Below are 23,380 nucleotides of genomic sequence, written 5' to 3'. Positions count from 1 at the left end.
TTTAAAAACATGTTTTTTTAGGGAATTTTCCCCTATAAGCATTAAATCTTCCTATGTACAGATGTTCTGAGTATCGAAGTCTAACCTTCATCTATCCAGCGCAAGAGAAGTCATGTACTACCAACAAAAGTTGGAGGATATATTTTCAATATACATAAAATTAACCAAGGGCTGCCACACTACTTTGGTCTTTTCCCAGTCCAAGCTTTCTACATAACAGGTAAGTTTATCTAATTCCATGACTTCCAGCAGTTTCATAATCCAATCATTCCGGGGCGGCAGTTCGGCACCTTTCCAGTGAGAAGCATATACCATTCTGGCAGCTGAAGGCATATAAAATAATAATTCCCCATGTTTTTTTCAATAGCTCTGTCCGAAATCATATTCAATAAAAACACTTTTGGATCTAATGGGAGTTTAAGGCCTACAATCAATTGAATCTTCTAATGAATTTGAGACCAGTATTGTTTTGCAAATTCACACGACCAACAGATAGGACTTTTGCAACATTTCCAACATTTATACATTTTAGCTAGTTTTAAGGGGGTCAGGTGCCACCTATTCTGCATTTTAAAAAGATTTCCTTTGATTGCTACACAGACACGCAGTACAGTACTTTATACGAAGAGCCCAGTTTAGTTCCCATTGTTCTAAGGGCAAACCTTCGCCCAAGTCCTGCGCCCATTTAATCACAGATGGTTTAATGAGTTCCTGATGCATTTCAAGTTTTCACAAGAGTTTATAAAATCCAGATGGTCTCTTGGTCTTTTCCCCAACAATACATACAGATGTTATGCATAGCCTATTAACTGCACGTGCTGTTTGCCTTTGACTTATGGAGGCCCTATCACAGTTTTCTTGTCAGGTTTCTTCATAGGGGGGTTGCCATTGCTTTCCTCTGAGGCTGAGAGAGTGTGACTTGCCCAAGGCCACCCAGTGGGTTTCCATGGCTGAGCTGGGATTCGAACCCTGGTCTCCAGAGTCATAGTCCCACACTCAGACCACTAGGCCGCACTGACTAGCTTCCCTTTAACAGGACTAAGTGACCTCCCTACAAGAAATCCCGTTTCCCCAATTAAGAAGAAGAAAAGACAGAAGCGCTGGCCCTTTAAGACCTCCCCTCCCCCTCCGCCACTTCCGGGTGCCGCTCTCTCCCTCCTCTCTCCGCTCCCCGCCCTAGTCCTCCAGCAACCCAGCAGCCTCTCTAGCCTCCCCATTCCCCTTCCTCTCTATGGCTCCGGCTCCTCCGATTGGCCAGTCCGGGAGCCACGCCGCCTTCCCATTGGCTGGGCGGCCGTGCCTGGCGGAGTGCAAAGGGGAGCTGTCAGCCTGCCGAGCCAGGGAGGGAGGGAGGGAGGGAGGGGTTTTCCATTGCCGGCCCTGGGCCCTGGCCTTCGCGGGGAGAGGTGCTTCTGGTGCTGCTGCTGCTGGTGCTGCTATACAGACCCCTCCCCATGGGGGGCGCATGAGAGCCCGGCCCTCTTCCTCCCCTGCGCGGCGGGTGAGTGGGGGGCGGACTAGGAAGACGGGGCTTGCCTTGGGCTGAGAGGCAGCAGCCCAGCAGGGGCTGTGCCTGGGAGGGGTGGGGCTCCTGGAAGGGCAGGGGAGAAGGGAGAGGGAGGGGAGAGAAGTGCAGGGGAGGGGGAGGATACAGAGGTTAATGAGGGGCGGGGAGAGGGAGAGGGGTTCATGGGGAGGGGAGGGGGAGAGGAAAGCAAGGAGGGCATGGGGAGGGGAGAAGGGAGAGGGGGAAACAGTGGGATGCAGGAAAGGAGGGAAGAAGAGAGGGGGAGGGTGGAGGAGAGAGGGGAAAGGATGCAAGGCAAGGGAGGGGGAGAGGAAAGAAGAGGGTGTGCATATGGGAGAGGAGAGGGGTTCATGGGGGAGGTGAGAAAGTACAGGGGAGGGGTGCATGAGAGGAGGAAGAGAGAATAGGGGTGCATGGGAGAGGAGGAAGTGCAGGGAAGGGGAGTGGGGTGCAGGAGAGGGGAGGGAAGGGAAGGAGGGGGTGCCTGGCATGCTTATTCCTGGGGGTGGGCTCTGAATCCCAGTCTCAGTCTTCCTGAATATGCATAGCCATGGAAGGCTTGCATTAGGGTGGGGCACCTGTTTAGAGCCTAAAATCTCAGAAAGGTGTGTTTTGGGGGGGGGGGGTGCACAGCTAGGGGGGCTGTTCTTGGAGGAACCAGTGCAATGCTGGAGGAAGATGGAGAGAAGGGCTGGGATTGTACAGAGAAGGTGTTGCAGTAAAGCAGGGCAACCAGGTGTCTTCCTTTTTCAGGACAAGTCCTACATTTCAGCCTTCTGGCCAGGAGGAATTTTGAAATCTCCATTTTGAGCATGACTAAGAAGCCTTAGTCTGTTCTTATACTAAGAATGAGCTTACATTCATATGAGTGTTTTTAGCTGTACATTTTTCTTGAAGGTCCAAGTTTTTGCGGCGCCTTGTCCTCCTTTGCAGTTAGGACATCTGGTCACCCTGGTTGCAATAAAGGGGTCTCTACCCATTGTCACTTCAAGGGACGACAAGAGGCAGGTTCTGGGTTTCCTTTGTAGTACAACCAACAAAGGCACCAAGGTGAATATGGCGAGGAGGAGCCCCTTAGGATGTAATGAGTGCTTTGGGATAGAGGGTGGTTTGTTGTTGTTGTTGTGTGTCTTCAAGTCATGTCTGACTTACGGCAACTATAAAGCGAACCTCTTGTGGGGTCTTCTTGCCAAGATTTGTTAAGAAGAGGTTTGCCATTGTCTTCCCCTGAGACAGAGAATGTGGCTTGCCCAAGGTGACCCAGTGGGTTTGCATGGCTGAGCAAGGATTCAAACCCTAGCCCCCAGAGTTATAGGCAAACACTCAAACCATTACACAACACTGCAAGAAAGAATCGTGGCATGTAGATCTGAGGTCAAACATTAGCTGTCCTTATGACCACAAAAGGACTCTAAAGTGATGCTTCTGATATGAGGGAGAACTGCCCCACCCCAGCATGTTTCAGAGAACCTGTGCTATATTTGTGTTCATTGGGTGCGATTGTTTCTTTCTTTCCTAGAAACTCAGGGACTGGTACCAGCTCTGGGACCCTCACTTTGAGAGAGCCTAAGGGGAAGGAAACAGTAAACCTCTAAACATATTTTGCCAAGAAAACTCCATGATAGGGTTGTCTTAGGGTTGCCATAAGTTGAAAACAACTTGAAGGCACACATCGCGCGCACACACACATATGCTTTGGCTGCATCCGCACTACAGAAATAATCCAGGTTGACACACTTTAACTGCCATGACTCAACGCTGTGGAATTCTGGGAACTGTGGTTTGTTGTGGCACCAGAGCTCTGCAAGAAAAGGCTGAGTGTCTCACTAAGGGGCTGTGCAGACAGCCCCAAAGGGGCAGCCTCCAGCCACCCCTTTTACAGCCAGATCGGGCCCACAGCAACCACATGCCACGGCCCCGATCTGGCCTTTCCAGGGCACAAAAAGGAGCCACAAAAAGCAGCTCCTTTACCATGATGCCATGGCTTTACAGTGCTGCTTCAGTGCTGCTGCAGACGCAGTGCCAGAGGAGCGCCATGATGCCGCACACGGCAACACGCCGCCCTGAGGGCAGAGCCAGGACGTGTGTAATATGGATGCCACGCTCCGACTCTGCCCTCAGTCCGGCCTTTAAAGATGGTCTGCACAGGGCCTGAGTGTCCCTGGTTTTCTCTCAACCAACTAAAAATCAGAACCTAGGAGCCATAACTATGTCTAATGTTTGAAATCCTGCTAAGGAGACAATGAATATCAGTTTCTGTTTTCTACTGTGCACCTTTCTTAGAAGTTCAAGAATCTTTGTTAAGTTCTTTGGCAATCAAAAGCAGGCATATTCATTTGCCATGGTGGCTAGCATAGACGTTATCACATGTGGCTTTTAAACAGCTTTTAACGTTCAAAAATAACACTTTTGGCTTACTTACTACACAACAATCTCAATCTCATCACTGGTTTGCCATCCAGCTGTGGCTACAACACACCCTGTCATTGATGGGGAAATTCATCAATAAGCTCCCAAACTCACAGTTGTCCCATTAGTCCCCGTGTGATAAGTTATTTACACTGCAGTTCTGAGATTGGGCAAGTGGTATCAATGCCCTCCTCTTCCCCTGTTCATCATCCCCCTCACTATGTCGCAGAAGGGTTTTTTCCCTTTTTAAAATTTATATTTTACTTGAAAGAAATCGTACTATCGTATCCCCAGGATTGCATTAAAATGTTTAAAACACACAAAAATTTTAAACCCTAAAAGGTATGTTGGGAGGCACGGTTAGGGAAGGATGCAGAAGAGAGCATGAGGCCCCATTTGCGCTATTGCAAGGACATGAGAGAGGGAATACTTCAAAACAGTTTTGTATCTGGTTCCTTTTAGTAGTGCAATTGCAGTGAGAATAGAAAAAATTAGTAGAAAAGTAGGCTGAGTTCTTATGAATTTTTGATGGGATTATAAACTACTGCATGTCTTCTGTAAGGTTGATCCTATATATTTTTCCTTTGTTCAGCTTGCCCTCGAACCCAGTGGAGATGACAGAATACAAACTGGTGGTGGTGGGTGCTGGTGGTGTTGGGAAGAGTGCACTGACCATACAATTGATCCAGAATCACTTTGTGGATGAATATGACCCCACTATAGAGGTACGCAGTCTTCACAGTGTTGGGAACATCTTCTGTTTGACCCAGTCAGTCAAGTCTCTTCTTTATCCATTCTCTGCTTTATTTGCCTGTGATCTTCATTTTTTTTTTGAAGAAAAACTGTTCACCTCTTCAAATTTCTTCCATAGTTTCAAGAATCTGTTCTGTTTCCCTCGCTCTGTGTCTTTGATAATAGAATTATATGTCAAATTTATAGTTCTGCTTAATTGTAAGCTGCTCTGAGAGCCTTTAGGGCGGGGTATAAATACCATAAATAAATAAGAGTAAACATCCTTAAGTAATGTTGGGTTTGCTGTCCACTTGCTGTAGTTATTTTCTTGCCTCTTTTGCTTTATTCTGAATTAGGTTTAGTATTTGACTATTGCACTAACAATTGAGTTCAAGAGATAAATGTGTAATGGGCAAAAGTAAAAAGTAACCCCTGCTGCACACTGACTTCTTCCTGTTACAGTTTCATTTTTACTTTTCTCCTGTTGGTGCTTCTGAACCCAGGATTCATACCGGAAGCAGGTGGTAATCGATGGAGAGACATGCCTCCTGGATATCTTGGACACAGCTGGGCAGGAAGAGTACAGTGCTATGCGTGACCAGTATATGAGGACAGGAGAAGGCTTCCTGTGTGTCTTTGCAATCAACAACACAAAGTCTTTTGAAGATGTTCACCACTACAGGTGAGAGGACAGTTATGTTTGGGAAGCCCATCTGTCAAGCCTCTGTTGTTCACCAGCCAACAGAGATACTGGTTGGCATACCAAATAAGCAAGCCAAAGACAACCTTGGGAGATGGAAATGGGAGAAATGGCAAAACCAACAGGGCTCTTCAGTTACTGTATTTTTCATTCTGGCTCTCTCTTTGCTTAAAAGAGCCCTTCTCAAATGTTTCTTTCTCCACTGGAGAAAAATAGCTGGTTATGTGAAATTTAAAGCAGCAAAAGGGCCAAAGGAGAGCAGGTTAAAGAGTTTCATCATGTCAAACATTTTTCCATCCAACTTTGCTGCATTCTGAACATTTGGTTTAAACAGACACAAAAATGCGAGTGCGCCCTTTCATTGTTATTATGCCTTTCCTTCGGTGTAATTCCAGGGAACAGATCAATCGTGTGAAAGACTCTGATGATGTTCCTATGGTGCTTGTCGGCAATAAGTGTGATCTGCCCTCTCGGACGGTCGATACTAAACAGGCTCAGGAACTTGCCAGAAGTTATGGAATCCCCTTTGTAGAGACCTCTGCCAAAACCAGACAGGTAGGATACTGTTCAAATAGCGGGAGATGAATGGTTCTTGAATTGCTGCCTTTACACTCAAACAGTGAGCTAAATCCAACTTTCTACAATTAGAATTCTCCCACCTTCCTTCTGTTTCCATTTAGCCCAGCAAATTGCCCCCAAATGGGGGTGCTTTTTGGGGTGCATGAGAGACTGCAGAGCAGTAAAAGATCAGTACTTCCCAATTCCACTGGATTCTTTCATTCATCCAGCAAAAAACTGCCCAATGCCTCTAATGGTATTTGGTGCAGATTATGGTGACTTGTGTATAGTCATAATTGTTGTGACGTTCTCAGTCTGATTTCCTGGTGTGAATCTTGGATTTGTTTAAATATTAAACACCTCATAACAACATCACATTTGCTGTTGTACAACTTAAATATGTTGGCTACAATTATTATAGTAAACCCATATGCTATCAGTCAAATCAACAAAGAAAAAGCCAAAAAAAGTATCAGCAAATACAGTAAAATAGAAGACAGATTACAAAGGTAAAGTAAGTTTACTTATGGGGAGCTAACATGTGATATTAAAAAGCATTTATTGACATGTGGGGCCAAAGGTAGTATTTTGCTCTAAACTGCTGTCATGTTTATTCCATGAACCAGTGCAATTGCTGTGTTCATATTTCAGTGGGACTAGAAGTGATATTGGTGCAGTGCTACTACAGTAACTTGGGAAGTGTGATTGCTCAAGGGAAGTGTGAGACTTGGCAGTCCTGATCCCTCTTCTTCTTCCCAATTTTTTTCTGTCCTAGAGAGGAAGAGGAAGGCAGGGAGGGTGTTTGGAGCCTCTGCCTTGGCAAGGAAGGAGGAAGAGAAGAGCCCTTTTATTATAAAATGTTAAAATATTAAAATAGCATGGGGAAGGCTTTTATAGATAATATCTGCATAATAACATCCACCTACTCTATTGTTTCTGCCTGTTGATGAATGGCTAGAAGAAATTAGGCTCAACTCTAAACCTTGTTCACCATCTGTCACGCTGTGGTTACCCTTAAAAAGCCACTACCCAGCTATAGACTTTGGGATCTAACTACATAAAAATCCTAGTCCCTCTGTAATATTTAATTAGGTCAACTAACCATGCCTTTTCTCCATTTTGGTCTCTTTTCCTTAAAGGGAGTGGAGGATGCTTTCTACACTCTGGTGCGAGAAATCCGAAAACACAAGGAGAAGATCAGCAATGGGCGCAAGAAGAAATCTTCCAAAAGGAAGTGTATTATCCTCTGAAGGAGAGACACTATTGCACTGTTGGGAGTGCGAAAAACCCTTTTAAGTTTGGGGATTTTCCCAAGCTGCTGAATTAATTTTGATGGCCATGCCCCTCACCCTTTACAGCAGGAAGGCAAAGGTGGTGGAGTTCTCAAAATGTCAATTACTTTACTCTTTTAAAATGGGACATTGCATCCAATATGGAGGATTTGTAACTATATTTGATCCTGGTGTTCTTTCCCCTTCATTTAAAAAAGAACGATTATCGTGTTTCAGGTCTTTAGAATTATAGAGGTAATTCCTAAAAAGTGGCCTAATGTAGCCTGACCCTACAGGTTAGATGGAAGTGGTAGAACGAACACAGTGTCTCAGAATCTTAGGGTGGGCCTTTCTCATTTTTGTAGCAATTTCCCTACTTTGGTTCCTTGCAGGGCTGAAAAGCAAGCCACATAGTCTTGTGCCACCTTTCCAGGCGTGAATCTTGGATTTGTTTAAATATTAAACACCTCATAACAACATCACATTTGCTGTTGTTATGAGAACAGAGAAAGGTGGTTTATTTGAAAGTGGCAGTGAGAAATGCCAAGAGAGCAAATGTGGAAAGCCAAAACCCTCTCTGTAGCTGAGTTTTTCCTCCCACTGTATTAAAATAGATGGTGCTCAGTTCTTTTTCTTCTGGGTGGTTGAATTCCATATTTAGTTGTTTCTCTTTTTTTCCCTCCTGGTTTCACATGGGCTGTTTTAAATTAGCAATAGCAAATACAATTCTATACTGTTTATCAGTGCACTTAAGCACTCCCTAAGCAGTTTACAATGTGTAAGCTAATTGCCTCCAACAAGCTGGGTATTCAGTTTAGCAACCTCACAAGGATGCCAGGCTGAGTCAACCCTGGAGCCCCTGGCTGGTATCGAACTCAGAACCTTGTGAGTGAGTGGCTGCAGTACCAGCATTTAACCACTGTGCCACCAGGGCTCCCTTAAATTCTAAGCAAAGGCTCTGTTGCCTTCAAGTAATAGAACCTGGTGAACAGGGGGACCATTTCTGTCTATCAGAAATGTCTGTTGATGGGGTCATGTCAACAACATGAGAAATAGGTTGGGGGAACTAGTATAAACAGTTTCCTCAAAGGTAGTGGCATCTGTTAGTTGTGCATTAGGAAACTACCGGTATTCTTTTTCTGAAGATAGTTGAATATCAGTACTGAGCAAAACGTTTTTATATTATCTGCCATCATTGCAGCCTCTACTAAATGGTTATTCAGGTCTTGGGAGTATAGTGACACTTCTTTTTTAAAAGGAGATATATGATCCAAAGACCACTTAGCTCCCTCTCTACCTTAATCTCCTAGTCCTGGAAGTAGGAATGGGATTGGCAGGAGGAGAGCAGAAGTATGAATTATTACTAGAACAGTAGTTAAAAGCATCAATTCTGTCCAGTTGTGTATTTGACATACTCCTTCCTTTCCTCCTGCCCCTCTCCCAACTGCCTTCAGATCCATTGCTAACTTCATTTGATCTTTTTTCCATGGTCCTGAGGAACTGTACAATAAAATGCCACCACTTGGAATAAACCTGTGAATAAGCTACCTGATTAAAGATCTGACATCTTTTTCTAAAGGGGATGTGAATTTTACAATGATGGACCATTCCTTACTGAGATTTGTAGTACCAGTTCATTTTGCCTACTCTTTCCTGGAACACGTTGTTATGGGAAGTTATCCAATCTCAGCACAGTACAGATCACAGAGAAATGGCGGCCTGCCGGCACCTGTTTTTACTCCAGAGGGACGGCGCAGTCCCCAAACCACACGCCATCACTCCAGAGTAAAAAGAATCCGGAAAAACTGGGTTCTTTTTGCGCCGCCATAGTTATGTCGCCTAATAATCTACCTTTCTCCCCTGTCCTTTTTAGAAAATGTTCTCGTCTAAACAGATACAAACTGGGCTCCTTCCAGATACTTGCAAGAATATCAACTTTGTTTTACACAAGATTTCTTGAAGGAGTAAAGGAAAGCCAGGAAGGCACTAGAAGAAAATCTCAGCTAAAACCAACAGCTTCTGCAAGTGCTTGATCTAGATCCCGCCCCCATCTTGTTTAATGAAAGGAACATATACCCTGTATTTGTATGGCGATAAATATAGAGTTCAAAGGGAGCTATTGGAAATCTGGAGCATTTGACTTGCTGTAATCCAGTTTTGCAAACCTAATAATATATTGGGATGTTATTACCATCATGAGACTTTACCACACAACCGCCATTCTCACTGCAATCGCATTAATGAAGGGAAGTGCATAAATACCGGATTGGGAGCACTCCCTACCACATGTCCCTTCATTTGTACTACTGGGCTTTGTTGATCCCATGCGTTCTCTTCTGCCCTTGTCCTTAACCCTGCCACACTGCCCTGCCCAGTGTGCTTCTCGTGTATGTGTTTTTGAAGCAGTTCTGGAGTTGTGCTAAAGCAGTTTAAGGGAAAAAAGGTAAAACAAAAAAGCTGTTCTAGAATAGCAAGAGGGAGAGGAGGGACACTGATAGTGCATGACTGCACAGTCCCAGAACTGCCAAAAGATAATTTACTGCACCTATTGACTAGTGCTATACCAGCATGATTGAAAGCTTATTGATGATTTTTTCCCTGTCAATAGCCCTTATCAGATGAGTCTGGAACTGGGGGTCTTCAGCACTGGGCGGTTCGAATTCACGTTATTTCGCACAATACCATCATACCTGGGAGCCCCTCCGAATTGGCATGATTCAAATTGGCCAATACGCATTCGCGCGAAGTGCATTCAGTGCAGAATGTTTTGTCACACCGGTGCTCAACATGAGGATTGGCCGATTCGTATCGGCCCCCTCGCACATGCTCAGTGGTGCCCTGCATGGGTTGCGACCTTAAACGCTTCCGGGGTGAAAGGGGAGGTCACGTCATGACAGCCCGGTAAACAGCTGGAGAGCCAGCTCATGCACATTAACAATCGCGATACAACGTGCCCTCTCTACATTCCTCTCTGTTTCCTCTCTACATTCCTGCTTGGTTTTAACGTTACCATGACCTTCCCTTGCAACAAATTAGCAATGCCCGGTTGTACGTGTGTGTGTGTGAGTGTGTGAATATGTATTCTGAGGGGGGGGGGAGGACCAGTTCCAGCGGCTGTCAAAGAGGCTGGATGGCCATCTAAGTAAATGGGGATGCTTTTTTCCTCCTCCTCCTCCCGGCTTGGGAGCCAGCATAAGCTGCATCCCAAGAAGGGAACAGGCGCGGGGCCGCTAGAATCGCGGCGATCGCCGCCATTCCAGCGGCCCCCGCGCCTCTTCCCTTCTTGGGATGCAGCTTATGCTGGCTCCCAAGCCGGGAGGAGGAGGAGGAGGCTGCCGGAACCACGATTCCAGCGGCCCCCCCACGCCTCTTCCCTTCTTGGGATGCAGCTTATGCTGGCTCCCAAGCCGGGAGGAGGAGGAGGAGGCTGCCGGAACCACGATTCCAGCGGCCCCCCGCGCCTCTTCCCTTCTTGGGATGCAGCTTATGCTGGCTCCCAAGCCGGGAGGAGGAGGAGGAGGCCGCTGGAACCGCCCCCCCCCCCCCCCGCTTCCCTGGAACCGGCAAGAGGAAAGACCCACCGGAAGTTAAAATTGGAATCTGGGGGTCTTGCGATGGAATTCAGGATTGGGTAGTCACACCAGACCCATTCGCACTGAGATCGAACAGAGCCCCAATCCAGGATATTGCCAATCCCCTTTTCAGCGCACTGGCCAACACGCTCCAAAAAGAGGAGCCAGTACGCATTCAGTTCGGCATCTCGCGCATTCACGTGAGTGCGGATTGGGCCATTCGAATGCTGGTATGATGGTATTGTGCGAAATAACGTGAATTCGAACCGCCCAGTGCTGAAGACCCCCAGTTCCAGACTCATCTGATAAGGGCTAATGACTAGATGTGGACTAACCACAGTTGGCAGACAAGGCAGTGATGAGAGGCAGATGGTGCTGTGCAGTAGGTATCACCAAAGGCACTATCATCAAACCTTTATGGTGGTTTAAAAGCGGTGTGTGATAAAGTCTGTGGTGTCATTTTCTGATTTATATCAGGAAAGTAAAACCTCGTATTAGAAGTAGAAATGTGGCCAAAGAAGTTGGAGCAAATCTACGCAACCTTTAACTCTTTCAAGCAGTGTTTTTGGAGTTTACAGGAATAAGCACTAGACCAATTGTGTGCCTATAAGTCATTTCTGACTTAAAGCAACCCTAAGGTGAGCCTATCAGGGTTTTCTTGGCAAGATTTAATCAGAGGGGCCCTCCTCTGAGGATGAGAGAGTGTGATTTGCCCAAGGTCACCCAGTGGGTTTCCATGGCTGAGCTGGGATTTGAACCTTGGCCTCCAGAGTCCAACACTCAAACCAGTACACTACACTGGCTCTTTCCATTAGACCAACAGAAGAATGCAAACACCCAATCGTAAATTAAATATCTAATTCTCAGAAAATCTTAATGTGAATCTATACTTTACCTCTGCATACAGGGTTCTGCTAATGGTTGCAGAGGAGACTAGTAAGAAGGGTAACTGCTTAGTACATTTGTAGTTCATATTGGAGTAATTTCTGGGTAGGGGAAAAAAACCCCGAGAAATTGCTTTGGAAAGGGGGAAAGGGTAGAACAAGAACCCTTCAATATGAGCAGTACTTGGCAGTATGGTCAGGGAACTGTGTATTTGCTGTATGACATATAGTTCCAGGTTTACAACAACTGGGATCAGAACAGGATGAGAATAAAGAAAATCTGTTAAATTGAGAGCATCCACTCCAGAAAACAATAGTATGCAGATGCTGGAGTGTGACTGGTGCATATAGGAAGGAATGACATGGGTGCTTTTACACCAAGGATTTAGTGTGGTATCTCCATACCTCATTTTACAGAACATCCACACAATATCAGCATCTGATTTCCATACAGTTCCTCTGGGGCACTTATATTTTTCTTCACAGCAGAAAAAGACCATTTACCTGCATGCTCACCCTCACCTCTGAATAGAAGCGTAATGCAATCTGCAGTTACAGAAACATTTGGCATTAGAGGATAGAATCGTGATGTAAGCAATAACATCAGGAAAGCAATTGTCGCAATTCAGATGTAAGCAATAACATCAGGAAAGTAATTCAGTGTGACTTCATTGTAACTATGATGAGTGTTTTATGTCAAATTTTCAGCAGTCTTTTAACTAGTTTCTAAACATTTCAGTGTTCATAAAGTAATACAGAATTTAACATTAAAGTGTTCTCTGTTTTCTATTAAAGTATAAGCAAAACAAAAAAAAGACTGAGATGTTTTCAAAAGTAAGGAGTCATAAAATGGTGGCCAATAGAAATGGTACTGAGAATTTGTGCTGAACTTGAATTGGCTAATGCTGAACACAGCAGAATGTAAATTGCAGTACTTCTGACTGTCTGAACACTCAATTACTTGTCTAGCTTACAATGGAAAAGAAAGCCTGGAATAGCACTAGAAGCTACCAGTCCGGAGGTAAACCAGGAGCCCGTGCATGAAGATTTTTTTATGTAGACTGCATAGCAGTCAATCTACCAGAAAAGCTGGTGTCTTTTTCTGAATGAAAGCAGTTGACTCAAGACTTCAACTGCAGCAGAGGTCAGGAAAAAGCCCTTAAGGGTGTTTTAGGCCCCATAGACCCTTCCCTTTGGATTTTTTTTTTTAAAAAAATTCCTCATCCCCTCCCCCCTTCATGGATTTGTAGGGCAATGTTATCACATGGAGAGCTTCCCAGTAACGCTTTGGTTAAATAAAGCTCTCTTTGCTCTAAAACAGCCCAAGTGACCTCCAAAGTACAGTGAAAAATTGCATCAGTGTGAAGGTATTTTTAGTTTAAAAAATAAAATTTAAAATTCTGAAGGGGGAGAATTACGCTCTAAAATCCTGCACCGAGCCACTATAGTTCCCAAAACACTACCAATTACTCACTGTACAAGCTATATGCAAAAACATGTTCATTAAATTCAAAATTACCAGTAGCAACAGGCACAAAAAAACAACCGTGAAACTTAAGACCAACATCTCAGAGATCTGCTTCAGTTTTAAAAGTATATAGTATTCACTTGAAGAATGAGCTTAAAGGGATTCAGATTATTCTTGCAATTTTTAAATTTATTTTTGTGATAAATAACACTTTCCAGACATCATCTTTCGGCTGCACAAATTGAGAAAGGGAATAGGATTAGACAGGTGGTGGCCGTAAGTACTGTAATTGTAATTGAGGCCAAGGGTTTGGCCCCTTAGGTTCAATCCAGTTAGGATGTTGGTCGTAGGGTAGAACTAAGAACAATATTGCCAGCAATGAAACACACATAAGGAGTCCAGGAAGCAACAATTTCTGCAAGATGTATAATAAGCCGTGTAAGGGGATATCACCGAACCTGTGTAGAGAGAAGACATTATGCTGGGATAACTACAATTAATTCATGCCCCCAAGTTCAATAAAGTCACAACAGTTGGAGCTTGGGCACTAGAGGAAGAAGGAGAAAAGCAATGGGGGAGTATAAAGAAGTCAATTGGAAGCATATGTGGATTTCAAATTAAGCAACACAGCTGCAAAGTGGGAGGGAATATGGGTTGCACTCGTCACAAGATGGGTACAGCTAGGAGGCTCCTCTTAAGGTTGATAGGACTGTCGTGTGTGTGTTTTATACCATACTGTAGCTGTTCAAGTTCAACAGGTGAAGGGTGCATTCATTTTAAGAAAGGTGAGGATGTAGGGACAATGATTTCCCCTTTCAAAATGTATTTAAATTGGAAAAAATTCAGATACCACTTGTGTCCCTTTAAATGGGAAAGAAATAATGTGTATACATGCTGCAGCCTTCAAAATCAGTGTGATTTGCTTTGCCTGTATTCTTCACTCTGTTGTCTGACCTTGACAAGCTATAGTCCTGTTTCACTAACAGTGCAGGGAAGGTTCTTTTCTCCTTCCAGGCCCAAAGCAGATTAACTGGGAAGTCACCAAATTGATAGGCCATGGCGGCAGCGGGGTTATGTGTGTGTGCTGTAGTATTCCCCTCTGTTGACTATTACTGAATGTTCCCTTTAGGCCATTTCCATTTTTTAAAAAACCTCAAAATTATTTGCCAAATGCAGACATATTAGTGACTTGTTTTGCCTAGCAAATAGAAAATGGAGCTGCATAAGTGTTATTAACACTATGTTCATGTTCCCCAAGCACCACCACCTTAGTATACAGTATAGTGAACCAATACTCACTGCTAGCTGTAAGTCTAACCAGTGCTTGCTTGGAAAGCAACAGCATCTCTCCTAGGAATACTCAATTCTCATTCCAGATGTGCAACACTAGTTATGGCCCTAAATATCCTAGGGCAGGGATTCCCAAACTTTGGTCTTCCAGGTGTTTTGGGCTTCAGCTACCAGAAGCCCTAGCCAATATGGCCAACAATCAAGCATTCTGGGATCTGAAATCCAAAACATCTGGAAGACCAAAGTTTTGAAAATACTGCCCTGATCGTGAAAGCTAAGCAGTTTCAGTCCTGGTTAGTATCTGTACGGGAAACCACCAATGAATACCAGGTGCTGTAGGTTATATTTCAGAGGACGTTTCCTTGCCTAAGAAACCCCTAAGAAACTCCTTCAAGAAGTGACTTGAAGGCAAATACACAAAACTAGTTATGATTACTGAATAATGAAGGAAAAGCACTCTCTGCCTATGTGACCTTTAGTACACATGTTGTTCTGGATCTAAACTGTTAGACTGTTCTTATCCTGCTAGTGGCAGCAAGTAATTTGTTAGGGAAGGAGAAAAATGAGAAACAATTGAAACTACTTTGAGCAGACAAGTATGTGAATAAATTGAAACCACAACCTGATGAGACAAAAAAAATACTGTATATATCTTCTACTCTCTGTGAAGATCTGAGTAAAAATATTGTCAAAAGTATACATCTGACAATAGGGGTTTCTCACCATTGAAGCAGGATTTCAAATAAGGTGCCACCTGGATTCTCAATAGCTGGGGTTAGCTCACCATGAACTGGGACTAAAGCTTGTTCCTCCAAGGCTCTTTCAGAACTCCTGTAACAAATAGCCAAACGTATCACAGCTTTTCAGATGCTGAAATGCCTCATTTGCTATGGCAAATATTTATATTGCTACCTACCATTTACAACATCCACTTCATGTACTTCTCAAAACAGTGCTAAAAAGCTATGGAAATCCAAAATTCTCCACACAGGTGGCTCACATAATGAAATCTTGGCGTACACAAACTTTGTTTCATACGTTGCATTATTAATACTAAATTATTATTACATTATTATTTAATTATTACAAATATTGTAATTTTATTACCTTCAGGCTATGTGTATAAGATGTATATGAAACAAACTCTGGGCCCCATCTCCAAGTTATCTCATTATGTATATTCAGGTATTCTAAAATTGAAAAAAAAAATCCAATACTTCTGGTCCCAAGCAATTTAGATACGGGATGCTAAACCTGTATTATAATATGTGATGCTGAAAAGAAAGTCTCAGGACATTGAATAAAAGAGATGTTTTCATTACTGAAAATGGGTTGTTTTCAAGAATATTTTCTCAGGCTATTTTCAATAATAAAATATCTCCTTTTTTTCAATATCCTGAAACTCACTTTTTGACATCACATCTATTGGAAGTTAATTGGTGTGGAAAGTCCTCCTTGCTTTTCATTTATTATAACAGTTATGTTCATATTAGTCATCAAATTGAACAACTGAAGATAGACACACTCTCTCTGCGAAGATGTGTTCATGTTCTGTTGGTGAAAAAGCCCATTTCAACACTTCTGGTCCCAAGCAGAAAGAGCCCAAATACCAGTACTGCAGCCACAACGTTGTGAGTTCAATACTGAGAACTCCAGCCAGGGTTGACTCGGCCTTCCATCCTTTTGTAGGTTGGTAAAATGAGTACCTAGCTTGTTGGGGACAATTGGCTTACATGTTGTAAACCAATTAGAGACTGCTTAGATCAGTATGAAGCGGTATAAAAAGGTAAATGCTATTGCTATTTCATAGCTTAGTATTGTTGTGTATTGTTATGTCTTCAAGTCGTTTCCGACTGATGGTGACCCTCTCACAAGGGTTTCTTGGTAAGATTTCTTCAGCTGGGATTTGACATTGCCTTCCTATGAGACTGAGAAAATGTGATTTGCTCAAGGTCACCCTGTGGGTTTCCATTGCTGAATGTGGATTCAAAACCTGTTCTCCCCGGACTTTATCAGACAAGGGAAATTGGAAATATAATCCAATGGCAATCCGAACGCAATCATGGGGTTTCACGTTATTGCGTGATAGACTACCACACGCAAATTCAGGCAATGGCAAGCTATTTTCAGGCAATGGGAAGCCAGTTTGAACACAATTTGCATTCATGTAAATTCGCCGAACTAGCGAATTCACGTGAATGCGTTCTGGCCCCACTTTCTTTTCATTCGAAATTAAGAGAAATTCCTCACATGTGATAAAGTCCCCAGAGATCTGTTACAACACTCAGTCACTACACCATGCAGAGTCAGACTCATTCTAATATGGTATAAATGATGTTTTTGTTGCCCTTTTAACTTAAAGTCTGCCATCTGAGGTGTACCACCCCTTCTGGTTAAAAGTAGAAACAATTTGAACACTTACAGTTCCGTTGAGCTGGCTACTGTGATTTCTGGAAAGGTAGAAAATGCCACCTTTAGGGGAATAAAATTGACTGACATGATCAGAATGCTTTAAGGCCAGTTAAAGCCATAATCTCCCTACTGCTTTATAACTTTAGTCTTTTTGTTCCTGATTTGAGAATCTGAGACTTTGAAGTACATTTTGATAAAACCCTAAATACCGTTTATATTTTCAAATAACTAATCTATTTTTTCATCCGGCATATAAAAAAATAGGCCAGAACTAATCAGTTCTACATGGAACAAAATCCTGCACACAAAACTTGTATTAATTCATCCAAGTTATAGTGGCTTTCAACTATCACTGTCCTTCAAACATCAATTTTGATACAGAAAAGTCCTTAATGTGCTTGTCATCGCACATAAAGTACTTAACACAACACATCAAATGTTCAAGTAGCTAACTATGTGGGTGAAACGAGACAATGCTTGAGACTGCTAATAAGCATCCATAGGAAATATTATTTTTAAAAAAAGCTTCTTGTGTAAACATTAATTCTGACACAAATTTCTTATCCTTATAAAATGTTTAAAATAACATATTTACATTCAATCTTCATCAAGTTTATTTCTACCTTCTTAAAACTTCCTGTTCTTTATCACCTACTATTGAGCTTACAGGTTTTTCTTTGAGATTTTCATTTGGTTTGCTACTTCTTAGCCCCACATAATTCAACTTATACCCCCCAAAACCCCAATGAGACCCCAAATCCTTAGGATTTGAATCATGCTATTATTGTTATTACTGTTATTATATATCTCTCTCTAATTATTACATTACGGATTTCAGGTGTAAACAGCATGCTTCAATGCGCCCTCCCCAGTGCAGGGGAATCTCCCTGTATTTAGAAAAAGTAACTAATGGAAAATGCTAAACCATTTTCAACTGTGTGTTACTCTTCTATATTCACAGCATTTTTTGTAATATTCAAATATTATACAAATACCCTCACTGTGCAGCCTGAAGTTCAGGAAAACACATTCAGACACTGACTACCTGCCCATTTTTGTGAAAGAAGAACTTCTGTTTTGGAAGCATGGAGACCAGGAGAACAGTTAGCCCTAGCAAAAATCATGCACACTCCCAACATTTGTACAGTGATGTAAATATGTTGAGAAGACACGAATTGGTTCTTTTTGAAGCTGTAATCCACAAAGGAGTACCAAGATATAACTTCCTTTTTCTAAGAAAAATAGGGTTTCCTGGGGCAGAAGCATGCAACCTTCTTGGCCCTGAAAGCTGCATATGAAGCTGGCACACAGCCTTCTTGGCCCAGATACCAGAACTTTTTCTCTGTTCCAGTGATCCTGGTGCAGTTAGTTCTTCCTTTGCTATTAACAGCAAAAGGAGAAAAATTAGCATGTATGAAACTGGCAGGAGAGACTTTGACAGCTGTGGAGGGAGCTACAATTAAGGAGTGTTGTGTACCAATCCAATTTCAACTGGTTGATCCCAGGGACAAAATAATCAAATGGTGAATGTCGACCCCCAAATATTTACTTTATATACTGCCTTTGTTTCCCAAAACGTACAGTATTTAAGCTCGCTAACAGTTATATAATATACCTTAAGAACACAATATTAATTAAAACATTACAATAAAATAAACACAACAATAAAAGTTGTGCCAAGCTCCAATCAGTTAGACCCCAACTGCCATTTAGCTTATAGTCAAAGGCCCATCTAAATAAAAATGGCTTTGCCTGCAGGCAGAAGAAGTACAGATGAAAGGAAAATACTTCTCAAGCCTTGTAAAATTCAGTTTTTGCCAAATTCCATTATACAGAAGGGTAGCTGCAAGTCCAATCAACTATAAATTGGGATTATAGAAGCACAATGTGTCATAGTTTCAAACAAAACGTCTGTATTGCTTGCCTAAATTTTTGGCTTTCTTTAGCATTATACAGAAAAGGGAAATTTTGAATTTCGCTTTTCTTTCAATGAAACCTCCAGGGCAATCAAACAAGCATTGAGATGATGATAGCCAGGTGGTGGCTCTTACAGGAAAATAAGCCCATTTGCAGTAAATAACCCTGTTTGGTAGTAATTGCGCTGCATAAATGGCATTAGACATAGATGAGAGTGTGGTTTTCTTCTTTGTTTTGTCTTTTGCTCCTGTAATAGAAAATCAATTACCTTTCTGCAAGGACAAAGCTCTCTACCTGCATTTGTGCAGTTTGGGGGGAAAGTCTTTTAGCTAGGTAAAGGGTAATTTATGAATACAATAGTAGGGACATTATCTCATTGTAAGCAAAAAAAAAAAAAAAACAATTTCCATTAGACTTAACAGAATGGGAACGGAAAATAAAAAAGATAGCTATACCAAACAAAAAAGTAAGACCAAGATGTTCTGTAGTTCTCACAAATCCACCCACTTTGTCTTAGGCAGGATTGTTCATGCCCTGCACTAAATAACTTAATCTGGAAACTAAATTAGAAAAATCAATCATATACAAATTTGTTTATTTTGAATGTATTTTCTCATTCAAAAAAACCCATGTTTTATTTAGAATTTGGTGTTTGGATAGAATAGAGGCAGCTGTTTTAGTCTGGAATATCAGTATGCAAAGTAATCCTTTAGTACCTTTGAGACAAAATGAGCAAAAGACATTGTGGCATAAACAGAAATGGTAGCAGAATTTAGTTGTCCCAGCCTCTTATCTGAGGTGTAGTGTACTAAAGGATAAGAAGCTACTGCAGAGTACCCTGCATCTAGAAACTTTTGCCAGTCAAACCAGAATAATTTTAAAACAGACATCCAAAGAAACAAATTTTAGTTTAGCTTTAGAAATTTTAGTTTTCAGATTAAAGAGAGTCTTAAATTCAGAGCAACAAGAATGACAGACTATGGATTCTGACATTAGGGTGACTAGTGGGAAACAAGAAAGGATCTGAAATAGGACTGTTTTTTACTGAGATGTTATGGGAGACAAAAGCTGCTTAACAGTTGTTGTTTGTAATACAGTCATTTACTTTGGAGTATGCAGACAACATTTGGATTTCTGGAGTCAGGCTGTTTTTGATCCTGTGACAGGAAACCACTTGTTTTCTTTTACTTTACATACGTTGCTGATCACTACTTATTCTACAGAGTATTTAACAAATTCTGAGGATTGCTGCTCTGGCCCTAGAATGGACCTCTCCTACGTGAACAATTCTTCTAATACCAAGAAAGAAAAGCATGCCTTCCTGCATTCTGCTTTGTTAAGAGTATATGTGGAAAACCTGAATTGCTCTTCTTGACAAACAAAATATAACAGAACAGCCTGTGGCTTTTGAGGGCCACAGACTCAGAGGCTACAATGTGGCCCATAGTCCACACCCATTCCTAAGAAATTTGTTTAATAATCTTGAAAATCCCAAAGATTGATCTTTGAAAAATGTACTTTTGTTTCAAATGAGAACTTGGTCTTGAGGTTCCAAACTACAATACAAATATGTTCAAAAGAACATGTGACACTGACAATAATTCATATTTGATTTTTCCACATAAATAGCATTTCAAATCACTTTGAAATGTTACTATATGCTTCCAGGAAGAAGCAGATGAAACCATCTCCACTAATCCAAATCATTATCTCAGGAATGATTATTTTGTTCAAAACGTCACCTGCTTTCTGAGATGTCAAGTGGTTAATATTGTGCTGTTAACATTCATCATACTACATTTCCCATTTGCTAATAATGTCCCTATTAGGTGGTGCCTGTGTAATAATTGGGCAAAGACTATGTAATGTGCAGACACCACTGGGAAGCTAATGGCCCTTTCTTTTCTTTTCCTAGTTCTAACGTCAGAGTTTCGCTTACAAGTAGGTTGATGGCCATTTGTCTCTTTTTACATTTTCAGTAAGGACTTTGTTTCTTTTACTGCAACACCATAAGCATATATTTATATCATCAGGATCTGTTACATTCATAAGGACTATGGGAACAGGAAGATGAACATCACCTCCCCTAAAACATAACAAAAGGTTTCTTTTCTTCAATCAACTTGGCATAGCTTGGTGGGTTTTAGCTATTGCTATTATTACTGTTTACAGCAATGTTGAGGAGTCAAGGAAGATACTGACAGGGTGTCTGTCTGACCTCAACTGAGATCAAATTGGTGGTGTTTTGGCAGTCATTTTTACAGGACAAAAAGTATCCTGAGAAAGTTTTGAGATTAAGGTGAAGTTTTCAGGAAGAAAGAAAAGAACTGGATGTCTGTAATTGGCTGGACAATCACCAGGAATCTCACTCCCAGAAGGCAATCTTGGACTTCTACTCATGTGTAAATCCAAGGTTTATCATTCACTATCACTCCTATTAGTGAAGGGATTGTGCAGATTATGATCTTAATTGATCTTTCCGGGTTAAGTGTCCTGGCTTCTCCCATGCAGAACCAGCAAGATCTCCAAATATGGCATGGCTAGTTTTCCTGCACTTGGGGTGCCCTCTCAGCTACCTGCCTAAAACAACAACCCAGCAACAAAACTGTACTTTGAGTGCTAGAGAAATACAGTATTTCTTCCCAATAGAAATATTCCCTACTGAGAAGATCTCTGTGTGATATTCAATACATCTTGCATATCTTTTACACAAAAACCTTTAGATAATCTGGAAAAGCCCTCAGTTAACTGTTTGTGGGTACTTTCAAATGATGCTTTCATTGTGCAACTGCCCTGCTTCATTGCTTTATAGGGTGAGTGCGAAAAATATGATTGCCTTCCATTTTTAACCCTGCCCTCCTCACCAAGTGCTTTGATTGCTTCTTCCATCCTTTTTCTCCTTAAAAAAAGTGTTAAGGAGGGAAAGATGGAAGTGCTGTATAGTGTCTTTTAACTGATAGTGCTAGGAGCCATTATTTGGAAGCACCCCTTCTCTGGGTTAAATAAAATGGCTTGATTGCCTGACATTTTTTTCCAGGATAAGAAAGCACCTGAGTCTCCTTATTAGATGAACAGGTCCAGATCTCATTTCTGTTTGGAGTCACCCCAATCTGTTTTGGTTTTTCCTTGCTAGGTTGGAAGAGAGAGATTATGTTTAGCAACGCTAAAAACACATAAACAAAAACATTTCCACTAATGGAAATAGAAAAACAGGAACTCAGAATATGGAAATAAATATTTGTTGTATCCTGGTGTAATGTCTTAATTGTACACATACATTTTCACGGGTACATGGAAATAATGTGCGAGCAACCCCTTTAAACAATAAGGCAACCAATAAGCAAAGTTGTGAAAATTATTATGAGGCAGAAGCACAGAAGAGATCAATCACAATATGAGAATTCTACTTAGAGGCTAAAACATACTCTATGGATTTTTTGTGGGTTTTCCGGGCTATGTGGCCATGTTCTAGAAGAGTTTCTTCCTGACGTTTCGCCAGCATCTGTGGCTGGCATCTTCATAGCCTGAAAAACCCACAAAAAACTATGGATGCCGGCCATGAAAGCCTTCGACTTCACATACTCTATGGATATAGAAAATGAATAAATCTAAATGACTTTTTTTAAAAAATCAAGGTATAATTCTATATCTAAGGATGTCATTTTTACATGAGACATATATGTTTTATTTTTATATGAATCAACTTTTGCATAAGGAAAACTCACCCAAAGGATAGTCAGTAGCAGTATTTTGTGATCTATGTTTTATGCTATATTTCTGTCGGGATTCAAACCTCAGAAATTCTAGAAGGATAGCTAGCTGTGTCAGTCTATTACAACAAACACAGAAGATAACTGACTCCTTAAAGACTAACTGATTTACTGGGTATATGCTTTTGTGGTTCCAATTCAGGTGTCAAAATTATGCAGCCCTCCAGCCATGGTTTGCTGGCAGCTCTCAGTATTCCTTACCATTGGCTATGGTGGCTCCAGATGCTGGGAGATGCAATCCTACAACACCTGGAGACCTCATGATTCTTATACCTGCTATAATTCATAGAACCTTATGCCTCAACTAGTCAGTTAGCAATTAAGGCAATCATTTTTATGTGAACTACAAAGAGTGCCATAAGAAGTACATAGCTTGTACTGTAATTATATCACAAACACTCAAGCAAGGGCTTATACAAGTGAAGTCACTGTTGTCCATACCTTCCCAACATCTCTGATGAAAAGTACTGTTGCTTCTGGTTAGGTTCCTTGTTCTTCAATATTAGTTTAGCATCTGTCACAAGGGTTAGGTGAGACAAACTATAGGTCCTCTGTAGTAATGCTCTGCGACCATCTGTTCTTGATCCGTTCACTTCCTGGAGAGAGATTGTATTTGTAATATGTTGATGAAAAAGTTTATGAACAACAAAAACAACCATGATTATTCTGATTTATACACAAGTGAATATCAGTTTATTAGCCTCCTGTGAATCAGACCACAGTCTTTCATCACCAGCAAAAGAATAGTCATTATGTGAACTGGAAGGAAGGAAGAAATCCAAATCCTCAAAAGTTGTACATTTGTTTACAATCACATCTTTTGGAATTGGTAAATTTTGTATACCCCCAAAAGGAATGCTGAGCTGCTA

The 23,380-nt window shown here is 41.7% G+C and overlaps 2 protein-coding genes across 7 annotated transcripts in view; one reads left to right on the top strand and one right to left on the bottom strand.

Moving 5' to 3' along the window:
• The first annotated feature begins 1,348 nt into the window (after positions 1–1,348).
• Positions 1,349–8,798, top strand: LOC149303621 (GTPase KRas-like). Its single transcript, XM_089479618.1, has 5 exons — positions 1,349–1,501; positions 4,530–4,662; positions 5,173–5,351; positions 5,765–5,924; positions 7,067–8,798. The coding sequence occupies exons 2-5, from the start codon at positions 4,552–4,554 to the stop codon at positions 7,175–7,177; spliced, it is 561 nt and encodes a 186-aa protein (XP_089335744.1). The 5' UTR covers positions 1,349–1,501; positions 4,530–4,551; the 3' UTR covers positions 7,178–8,798.
• A 4,509-nt stretch (positions 8,799–13,307) lies between these two features.
• KASH5 (KASH domain containing 5) overlaps positions 13,308–23,380 on the bottom strand; it is a 31,870-nt gene continuing 21,797 nt past the window's right edge. For 5 of the 6 annotated variants that reach the window (XM_089480408.1, XM_089480410.1, XM_089480411.1 and 2 more), the window contains exons 14-18: positions 22,953–23,107; positions 21,792–21,870; positions 16,835–16,884; positions 15,136–15,243; positions 13,308–13,580 (exon numbers count right to left, since the gene is read on the bottom strand). In XM_089480408.1, coding sequence (XP_089336534.1) covers positions 13,382–13,580; positions 15,136–15,243; positions 16,835–16,884; positions 21,792–21,870; positions 22,953–23,107 — 591 coding nt within the window. In that variant the 3' untranslated portion in view covers positions 13,308–13,381. Of the gene's footprint in view, positions 13,581–15,135; positions 15,244–16,834; positions 16,885–21,791; positions 21,871–22,952; positions 23,108–23,380 lie in introns of those variants that run through there. The other variant, XM_089480412.1, reaches the window with a different exon arrangement.

Source organism: Sceloporus occidentalis, unplaced genomic scaffold (assembly GCF_023333645.1).
Source record: "Sceloporus occidentalis isolate IW3139 unplaced genomic scaffold, rSceOcc1.0.p SCAF_14, whole genome shotgun sequence".
Taxonomy (NCBI): Eukaryota; Metazoa; Chordata; class Lepidosauria; order Squamata; family Phrynosomatidae; genus Sceloporus; species Sceloporus occidentalis.
Note: the sequence above shows the minus strand (reverse complement) of the source record. Positions and strands in the feature narration are given on the sequence as shown.